This window comes from Sarcophilus harrisii, chromosome 2, assembly GCF_902635505.1.
Source record: "Sarcophilus harrisii chromosome 2, mSarHar1.11, whole genome shotgun sequence".
NCBI classification, from domain to species: domain Eukaryota; kingdom Metazoa; phylum Chordata; class Mammalia; order Dasyuromorphia; family Dasyuridae; genus Sarcophilus; species Sarcophilus harrisii.
The window spans coordinates 249,974,079-249,984,966 of NC_045427.1; the positions used below are offsets into that span (position 1 = coordinate 249,974,079).

Genomic DNA, 10,888 nt, shown 5'->3' on the forward strand with positions numbered 1-10,888 from the left:
GTTCCTCTAATTTATTTATAATCTCCTTCTTTATGCCTAAATCATGGACCCATTTTGATCTTATCTTGCTATACGGGGTTAAGTGTGGGTCCATGCTTAATTTCTGCCATACTAATTTCCAATTTTCCCAGCAGTTTTTGTCAAATAATGAAATTCTTATCCCAAAAGTTAGGATTTTTGAGTTTGTCAAACACTAGATTGCTATAGTTGACTATTTTGTCTTGTGAACCTAACCTATTCCACTGATCAATTAATCTGTTTCTTAGCCAATACCAAATGGTTTTGGTGACTGCTGCTTTATAATATAGTTTTAGATGAGGTACAGCTAGGCTACCTTCATTTGATTTTTTTTTTCATTAATGCCCTTGAGATTCTCGACCTTTTGTTCTTCCATATGAATTTTGTTGTTATTTTTTCTAGATCATTAAAATATTTTCTTGGGAGTCTGATTGATATAGCACGAAATAAGTAGATTAGTTTAGGGAGTATTGTCATCTTTATTATATTCGCTTGGCTTATACAAGAGCACTTAATATTTTTCCAATTATTTAAATCTGACTTTATTTGTGTGGAAAGTTTTTTGTAATTTTGCTCATGTAATTCCTGACTTTCCTTTGGTGGATAGATTCCCAAATATTTTATGCTATCAACAATTATTTTGAATGGAATTTCTCTTTTGGTGATGTATAAAAATGCTGAGGATTTATGGGGATTTATTTTGTATCCTGCAACTTTGCTAAAGTTATGAATTATTTCTAATAGCTTTTTAGTAGAATCTCTGGGGTTCTCTAAATATATCATCATATCATCTGCAAAGAGTGATAGTTTGGTTTCCTCATTACCTACTCTAATTCCTTTAATCTCTTTCTCAGCTCTTATTGCCAAGGCTAGAGTTTCTAATACAATATTGAATAATAATGGTGATAGTGGGCAACCTTGCTTCACTCCAGATCTTACTGGGAAAGGTTCCAGTTTTTCCCCATTGCATATGATGCTTACTAACTGTTTTAAATATATGCTACTGACTATTTTTAAAGAATGGTCCATTTATTCCTATTCTCTCAAGTGTTTTTATTAGGAATGGATGTTGGATTTTATCGAATGCTTTTTCTGCATCTATTGAGATGATCATATGGTTTTTGTTAATTTGGTTATTGATATAGTCAATTATGCTAATAATTTTCCTAATATTGAACCAGCCCTGCATTCCTGGTATAAATCCTACTTGGTCATAGTGTATTATCCTGGAGATGATTTTCTGTAATCTTTTTGCTAATATTTTATTAAGATTTTAACATCAATATTCATTAGGGAAATTGGTCTATAATTTTCTTTCTCTGTTTTCAACCTACCTTGTAATAGGTTGAAGCTCGAGTTGATGCACTGAGGTCCCAAGCACTTGAGGCTAAACAGTAATTGGACCATATTCTATTAATAAATGCTTGGAGAAAGAATGGCCCCCACCCACTCTTTGTGCAAGTTCTGATGTATTGTATAGGAAATGATGTAGGGACAACTTTGGAGAGGCAGAGAGAGAGGCAGAGAGACTGCTGGTTGGTTCGTGTTGTGGCTGCTCACATCTCTATCGCTATCCCCCTTCACCTCCACAAAGAATAAAGATCAAAGATTTTCCCTTAACCTGAATTCCTGACTCTGGATGATTTTAAAATATGCGGTCATCACGTGGGAACTAAGGACCCTACTTTGACTGAAGAAGTCTCTGGTGACCAGGAAGATCGGATTTAGAAAGGTAAAAAATAACCCGGGAAGAAAAACAAAAATGCAAGCAGTCCACATTCATTTCCCAGTGGTCTTTCGCTCTGTGTAGCTGGTTCTGTTCCTTACTGATCAATTGGAAATGAATTGAATCCTCTCATTGCTGAAGAGAGGCATTTTCATCAGAATTGATCCTCATACAGTATTGTTGCTGAAGCGTACAATGATCTCATGGTTCTGCTCATTTCACTCAGCATCAGTTCATGTAAGTCTCTCCAAGCCTCTCTGTATTCATCCTGCTGGTCATTTCTTATAGAACAATAACATTCCATAACATTCATATACCACAATTTACCCAGCCGTTCTCCAATTGATGGGCATCCATTCAACTTCCATTTTCTAGCCACTACGAAAAGGGCTGCCACAAACATTTTTGCACATGTGGATCTCTTTCCCTCCTTTAATATCTCTTTGGGATACAGGCCCAGTAGAAACACTGCTGGATCAGAGGGTATGCACAGTTTGATAACTTTTTGAACATAGTTCCAAATTGCTCTCCAAATTGGATCTTAGTCAATCTGACAGGTATGTAGTGGTATCTCAGAGTTGTCTTAATTTGCATTTCTCTGATTGACAGCTCTCTATCATCTTACTAAATGCCTTTGCTAAAAAAAAAAAAAAAAAAAACTGAGTATATTGGATGATTATGAATGGGGAACCCACTGATGGGGGGCTCAGTCACTACATTGATAGATGTATCATTCCTCAGGTTTATTTCTAAAACCCTGAAGGTAGTAGTTAATCTCTTTCTGGGGACCCTAAACTGGAAGTAAGAATAGACAGACTAGTCCTATGAGTGATGTTATATTATGTTTCTAGAATTATAATAAAAGCACAATTGAATGCAGGAAACTGCTGAATTTTGACTTAGCTTGTCATATCTAATAAAAGTGAAATTATCTTGTGAGTCCTTGTGAGGATAAACGAGATATTTATAAAGTATCTGATACATAGGCATTTTATAAATTTTTTTTCCCTATAGTTTAGAATAATTTTCTAGCTTGTGGTAGTTTACTCAAATGACAAGGAATATCTAAGTGGAAATCAATTGCCATATAGTGATATAGAAATTGCCATAATGGCCTCTCTAGTGTTCTATTGTTAATACAGGAACCAAGAATCATGCTTATTATGAAAGAACAGGTTATTCTGTGTTTACCCCTAACTCAAAGACGTAGTGTAGTGAGTGGTAAAAACTCAAGACTTGAAAGTAGGAGATCCAAGTTAAAATCCTGGTTCAAACATTTATCAGTTTTGTTCTTTCTTTTCTGTAAAATGGGCAAAATAATATATTCATTACACAATTCACAGGACTATTTTAAGGGAATCTCTTGGTGAAAAGATCAACTATTATTATCTCAATTTCTTGTGGCATGCCCTCAGTTTCTTGAACTGTAAAATAGGAATACTTGTATTCTCTATAGCCTACAGTCGTTATAAGGGTAAAATGACACAATGTATCTGAAAGTGCTTTGTGACTATAAACTCTCCTCTCTCTTCTCTGTGTGTGTTTCTCTGTCATTATGTATATATGTATACATTTATATGTATATATAATAAACCACTGACTTTATTTTTATTAATATGAATAAAACTATTGATTGTTTTGCAAGAGCCCTTCTTATTAACCTTAACCATTGCCTCAGTACAGTCTGCAATTTTTTTTTTGCTAAAGATGTGATTTCTTTTAAATTGTTCTGGTTTTTGATTCCAAGAAATTTCCAGACCCATATGCTGCTCTTTAGTAGTTTATACATATATAATTGTTTCAACTACAAGTTGTATCATCAGAAGATGCATCAGAGGAAAAGCTGTTATGAGAACCATATGTACTATTTCTTGTCTGGCTCCTGAGAAAGGGAAAAGAATCAGAAAAAAAAGCAAAAAGCACAGTGGAAGTTTGATCATTTCCTTGAGAAACCAGGGTTTCATTGACTTACCACCCCATTCATTCTAGAAGTAATTATAGCAAGCCACTCGATTAAAACCTTTTATGAGCATTAATAAAAATAATTCAGATAAAGAATGCCTTTATAGTTAGACTATTTTATAGTAATCAACAGACATTTATTAAGTACTCATGATTTAGAAACTGGGTTGTGTTGGTAATACAAATAAAAAGTAAAATCAGTCCATGTCTTGTAGGAGGATACATTCTAATGGGTGAGATGATAGATACACATATACACACATGTGTATATATACACACGCATCTGCACACACATATATAATGTCATGCTATGCTATGTGGACAAGTGATATTATATATGTGGCTCAGAGGGAAAGAATAGATATCCCTAGCATCTTCTCCCCTCTCCCTCTTCTCCAAGGGAGATGAGCATTCTTGTCAGGAGGGAAAGCAAAAGGCTGCACTCAGAAGCTAGCTATTTTGCTCTCCTCAGAGACAGGAGATTCTGGGCTATAATTATATTTATTCTTTCCTTTAAATATTATTAATCTTGAGAACATAATTTTGGGATTAAAGTTAAACTCCTGGTGACTATTAGCATAAAAAGGGGGTCTCCAAACTTTGTATCTAAGGCTTGGTTTTGTCAATTGGACCAGAATTGACTTCTTTTTTTTTTTTTTAACTTTTTATTTACAAGTTATATGCATAGGTAATTTTACAGCATTGACAATTGCCAAACCTTTTGTTCCAATTTTTCCCTTCCTTCCTCCCACCCCCTTCCCCAGATGGCAGATTGACCAATACATGTTAAATATATTAAAATATAAATTAAATACAATATAAGTATACGTGTCCAAACAGTTATTTTGCTGCAAAAAGAATCGGACTTTGAAATAGTGTACAATTAACCTGTGAAGGAAATAAAAAATGCAGGCAGACAAAAATGTAGGGATTGGGAATTCTGATTATTGGGAAAGCATATTATTTTCACTTTTTAAATATTTTTCTTTTTTCTTTTTCATGGTCTTTCCTTTTTATTCTTATTTGTCTTTCCCAACATGACTAATATGCAAATATGTTTAACATGATTGTACAAGTATAGTCTATATCAGATTGCTTGCTGTCTTGAGGAGGGTAGAGAGGTAAAGAAGGGATAGAGAAAAAATTTGGAACTCAAAATATTAAAAAAGAAATACTGAAAATTATATATGTTCATAGTCATCTCCCAGAGTTTTCCCTGGGTGTAGCTGGTTCAATTCATTACTGCTCTATTGGAACTGATTTGGTTCATCTCATTGCTGAAGATGGCCACGTCCATCAGAACTGATCATCATATAGTATTGTTGTTGAAATATATAATGATCTCCTGGTCCTGCTCATTTCGTTCAGCATCAGTTCATGTAAGTCTCTCCAGGCCTTTCTGAAATCATCCTGTTGGTCATTTCTTACCGAACAATAATATTCCACAATATTCATATACCACAATTTATTCAGCCATTCTCCAATTGATGGGCATCCACTCAGTTTCCAGTTTCTAGCCACTACAAAGAGGGCTGCCACAAACATTCTTGCACATGTGGGTCCCTTTCCCTTCTTTTTTTTTTCTCTTTCCTTTCTTTAAAATATCTTTGGGATATAAGCCCAGTAGTAACACTGCTGAATCAAAGGGTATGCACAGTTTGATAACTTTTTGAGCATAGTTCCAAATTGCTCTCCAGAATGGCTGGATGTATTCACAACAATGTATTAGTGTCCCTGTTTTCCCATATCCCCTCCAACATTCCACATTATCTTTCCCTGTCATTCTAGCCAATCTGATAGGTATGTAGTGATATCTCAGAGTTGTCTTTATTTGCATTTCTCTGATTAATAATGACTTGGAGCATCTTTTCATATGGCTAGAAATAGTTTCAATTTCTTCGTCTGAGAATTGTCTGTTCATATCCTTTGACCATTTTTCAATTGGAGAATGGCTTGATTTTTTATAAATTAGAGTTAATTCTCTATATATTTTGGAAATGAGGCCTTTATCAGAACCTTTGACTGTAAAAATCTTTTCCCAGTTTATTGTTTCCCTTTTAATCTTGTCTGCATTAGTTTTGTTTGTACAAAAGCTTTTCTTTTTTTTTTCTTTTTTTTTTTAATAGTTTCTTTCTTTTTTTTTTTTATTTAATAGCCTTTTATTTACAGGTTATATGCATGGGTAACTTTACAGCATTAACAATTGCCAAACCTCCTGTTCCAATTTTTCACCTCTTACCCCCCACCTCCTCCCCCAGATGGCAGGATGACCAGTAGATGTTAAATATATTAAAATATAAATTAGATACACAATAAGTATACATGACCAAACCGTTATTTTGCTTGTACAAAAGCTTTTCAATTTGATATAATCAAAATTTTCTATTTTGTGATCAATAATGATCTCTAGTTCTTCTTTGGTCACAAAATTCCTTCCTCCTTCACATGTCTGAGAGGTAAACTATTTTATATTCTTCTAATTTATTTATAATCTCATTTTTTATGTCTAGACATGAACCCATTTTGACTTTATCTTCGTGTACAGTGTTAAGTATAGGTCAATGCCTAGTTTCTGGCATACTAATTTCCAATTTTCCCAGCAGTTTTTGTCAAATGGTGAATTCTTATCCCCAAAGCTGGGGTCTTTGGGTTTGTCAAACACTAGATTGCTATAATTATTGACTATTTTGTCCTTTGAACCTAACCTATTCCACTGATTAACTAGTGTATTTCTTAGCCAGTACCAAATGGTTTTAGTAACCACTGCTTTATAAGTATAGTTTTAGACCTGGTACAGCTAGGCCACCTTCATTTGATTTTTTTTTAAATTAGTTCCCTTGAAAGTCTTGACCTTTCGTTCTTTCAGATGAACTTTGTTGTTATTTTTTCTAGGTCATTAAAATAGTTTTTTGGGAGTCTGATTGGTATAGCACTAAATAAATAGATTAGTTTAGGTAGTATTGTCATCTTTATTATATTTGCTCAATCTATCAAAGAGCACTTAATATTTTTCCAATTGTTTAGATCTGACTTTATTTGTGTGAAAAAAATCCTTTTGAAATTGGAGCAGTCATCTTCTAAATGATGGTTGTATAATTTTATCACATAGGTTTTCTCTTCCTTGTTTCTTAAATTTTTAGGTAAAGGCATGGTCTTGTTCTCTGTCCTTAATGCAACTTCCCTTTTCTCTATCCTGCTGTTAGCCTCTCCTAGACACCTCTCAAAAGATTTACCTTCTTATTCAGCAGAGGGCAGAAGAGTACACTTGTTTGCTGGGAAACCCTTGGCTGGAATATTTCTAACAGAGGTGATTGCAGAATAATTTAAAATAGTACTGAAGATTAGGTTCATCCTTTTTCTCCCCACCTCCAAATAAATAAAAGTAATCTCATTTTGAGAATGCTCATCTCCTGAAAACTAAGGCCACAATCCAGCTCCTCATAGGTCTCACTAAGTGGTTTTCTGATGTGCACTCATTCCTAATGCTCTCTGTAGCTTGATGTTCTTGAAGTTTTACTGCTTCTGTCCTGGCCTTGGTACCACCTGGAGGAAACTAGGTCTGGGGCCAGAGGTTAGACAGGAAGGAATGTTTTTCTATTCATCTTACCTTTTTTCCCTCTGGGTATTTTAAGAATTAACTTTTGTGAATCGTTGGAATATTAAAGAAGATAGTATGTTTTTCCCCAGTAGGATCCTTGGAATTTGATGCTGACACCTAATGCTGACATTTAACATATAACATCTATCAACTGGGACTCAATATCTTTACAACATTGAAAAACCTCAATATAGCATTGCTAATGATTAATTTAGACTTAAAATATTAAAGTGAAATCATATTCTTCAGAACATTCCATGAAATTACAAGAAGGAATTAGTACTATTTCGGATAATTGAAAAGTGTTCATAGGCAAATAATATCTCAGAGCCTTAGTTTCTTCATATGTAAAATGGGAATGATAATATTGATATTACCTTTCTCATAGGGTCATTGTAAGGAATGCTCTTTGCAAACTTTGCTATTTAATGTGTTATTAATAGTCTACAAATAGCATCTAGCCCTATTTTCCAATATCAATATTTAAAAAACGTTTTACTGGTTTTTACATGACAACTTATTTACTTAGATGTCTATTTAACCTTTCTCTTATTACATATCCCTTATTATATAACCCATATTCAAATTTGGGATGATTTCTCTCCTCCTCTGTTTAATAATGACCAGCTCATAACATGTATAGCTCCACCTTTCCTCTGAGTATAACTCTCCCTTCCCCTCCAATGATATCCTAACACACCTCTCATCTAGGGCCCTCCCTTTCTTTCTGTACTCCCAAACCTAAGAGGGTTTCCTCAAATTCATTTCTGGAAAACCAAGAAACACAAAGAACTTCTCAGACCCATGACCAGATGGATCTAGCATCAGCAAGAACTACAGCAAATAAAATAGGTGAGAAATAATCCTGACTTAGGAGGGTATGACAGGACTCAGAGAAAGGAGGAATGGAGTGGAAGAAGGGAGGAGGGTGGCATTGTAAAATGAGAAGGTTGTATATTATATACAGGGAAGTAATTAATGATCAAAACACATGGGAAGGGAAATAATACCTGAAAGAGGTTTTTGTGGCTCAGAGAAGAAGCAATCAATTGAAAGTTTGGAGAACTAGGTAACAATCCTGATTCTGGTATTAACTTGCTGTGTGATTCGAAGCAAAATTTGCTTAGAATCACACAGCAAGTTAATACCAGAATCCCCCCTCTCTTCTTTTATCTGCAAATATGAGGGAGTGGTAACTTTTTTTTTCTAGCTTTAAGCATTCCATGGAAAAAATGTTAAATAAGTATCCACACTCTGCCCAGAAAAATGCCAGACACTGTAAGAAAGTATGAAATTTATTCTTAAAGTCAGTCAGGGACATTTCAGTCTAACAAGATTGACATACAGGAGAGAATTATTCTTGTTGTTTGTTGTTCAGTAATTTTTGGCATGTCTAACTCTTTGTGTGGCCACTTGGGGGGTTTCTTGGCAAAAATACTATAAGTTATAGGTGGTTATAAGAGACTTGCCTCCCAAGGTCACACAGCTGCTAAGTATCCAAGGCTGGATTTGAACTCAGATCTTCTTGATTCCAGGGCCGGTTCCAATGAGTCTAAGCAAAGAAGGATTGTAAAAAAGAAAAAAGACTAATGTGGTCAGGAAAGATTCATGGATGAGGTGAGACATGACCTAGATCCTGAAGGATGGAAAGAATTCAAAATAACATTCAGGAGGGAGGGAAGACACTTTAGGTTTTAGAAAATCACAAGAAAAAGATAGAGTTAGAAAGTCTCTAGTTTTCCTCTGAGTTCTTCTTCCACTTGTTCTTCTCCCACAGGAGAGAAAGCAAAACGTGTGAATGGGATTTTCCCCCTGCTGCTGTTATTGGTGCTTGCTTTCCTTCTGATGCTGGGCCTGAGTAGAGATCTGAATGATGATCACTGGTTAATTGAAAAGACATTCGAGGAGGAACATATAGATTATCCTAAGTCTCAACATTTGTTCAGGTACTGTAATGCCATGATGCTGTTGAGAAAAATCCGGAATCCCATAAACACCTGCAAGCAGAAGCACACATTCATTCATGAGAAGATAGAAACCCTCGTTAGTATCTGCAAAAACTTCACTACCCTTACTACATGCAAGTATCCCTCAAGAATGGACTGCCACCAGAGCCAGGTGAAGTTCCAGCTGACAGTTTGTAAACTCATTGAAGGAACAAAGTTTCCAGGATGCAAGTACAACTCTCAGACCAAATTTAAGTCTATCCTCTTCAACTGTGATGAATTAGGGCCTGTATATTTACATGGGATTGTGGAGGATTTTTAGATCAGCTCCTTTGCTTGGGACTTCCTGTTTTCCATCTCCAGCTGTGAATCATCTTCACTGATTTCTAGAATGACCATGGTGAAAATGAGGGGAGGGATCTCTTGAGTATAGAAGCCGGGGACCAGTAATGTTCCTTGAAGCGTAAAAGGCTCGGCCTGCCTCTATTTGCTTTTTCTCCCTCAATAAAATAATTTACTTCCCTAATGATGAACTGTGATTGTTTTTGGAAATGCTGAAGACAAGCAGTTTTTATCTATAGATATACCAAATAGATACTTATATCTTATGAGTTGAGTGAGTATAATAGATAGTTACCTCTGTGCTATCATGTTATCAGGGATACCTGGGAAGGACTCCAATGCTCTTCAAGATGTTGTTTAAAATTCTATTATAACTTTATCCTTTTGGTTCATCTTTGCTTCTGTTAAATGAAAAAACCATTAGATAAAATAATTAATTTAATTTAATAATTATATTAATTAATAATGATAAATTAATTAAATCTCACTAATCATCTATCAGGAGTGAACTCATCAGATCTATGCTTAGATTGAGATTGGGTTGTCACAAAGAAGTGAGAGGGGAGTAGAGACATCATGAGGATGTTGGCACCTAAGCAGAAAACTGGAGATGGGGAATACACTTAGGGGGAAGAAAGAATGAAAAAAGACTTTTTCTCCCTTTCCAACCTTGTTCCTCACTTTCTCTGGACTTCAAATACTTGTCTTCTCTATTGCTGGCTCATCCTGGAACTTCCCTTAACATCTAGAACAAGTGGTCATTGTCCACCTCACCCCCCACTCACCATGAAACATCTCTTAGCAAGAAAAACACACATCCTTTCTCCCACTGGTGACTTATTCCAGAAATCTCTATTTTATAGAGGCCTGCTTTCCTTCTTCTCTTGACTTTCTTTATACTTTAAAACCATGCCCTATCTCACTTGCCTCCATTTCTGCTATCTTTATTCCTCTACATATACACCTTTTCTAGCTCCTTTTTTAGTTTGTCTCCCCCATTAGAAAATAGTTCTTTGAGCTCTTTTTTCTTGTAATATGTGTAACTAGTGCTTAGCATGATATTTGGCATATGGTAAGTACTTGATAAATGCTTATTTCCTTTCTTTTATATTAGTTTCCTTTGTTTACTTTCTTACAGTTTAACTACTTTTTGACTAACTGATCCTTATATGTGACATTACAACTCTGCTTCCACAACTTTATACAAGTAGGTTCCAATATCTAAAATGAACCCTCTCTTAACATCTGCCTGATAGACACTCTAGCTTCCTTCAAAATACAATTCATTTGCCATTT

General features: G+C 35.0%; 1 protein-coding gene across 1 annotated transcript; it reads left to right on the forward strand.

The window, feature by feature from the left end:
- Positions 1–7,916: 7,916 nt before the first annotated feature.
- On the forward strand, positions 7,917–9,868 carry RNASE12 (ribonuclease A family member 12 (inactive)). The gene is made up of 2 exons (XM_003759207.3): positions 7,917–8,156; positions 9,082–9,868. Exons 1-2 carry the CDS (start codon positions 8,117–8,119, stop codon positions 9,570–9,572), a joined length of 531 nt encoding a protein of 176 aa, XP_003759255.2. The 5' UTR covers positions 7,917–8,116; the 3' UTR covers positions 9,573–9,868.
- Positions 9,869–10,888: the final 1,020 nt, after the last annotated feature.

Excerpts from the sequence above, each read along its gene's own strand:
- RNASE12 (XM_003759207.3), top strand. The coding sequence starts at position 8,117 with ATGGATCTAGCATCAGCAAGAACTACAGCAAATAAAATAG. Across the intron at positions 8,157-9,081 it reads AACTACAGCAAATAAAATAG|GAGAGAAAGCAAAACGTGTG; the intron begins GTGAGAAATAAT and ends CTTCTCCCACAG.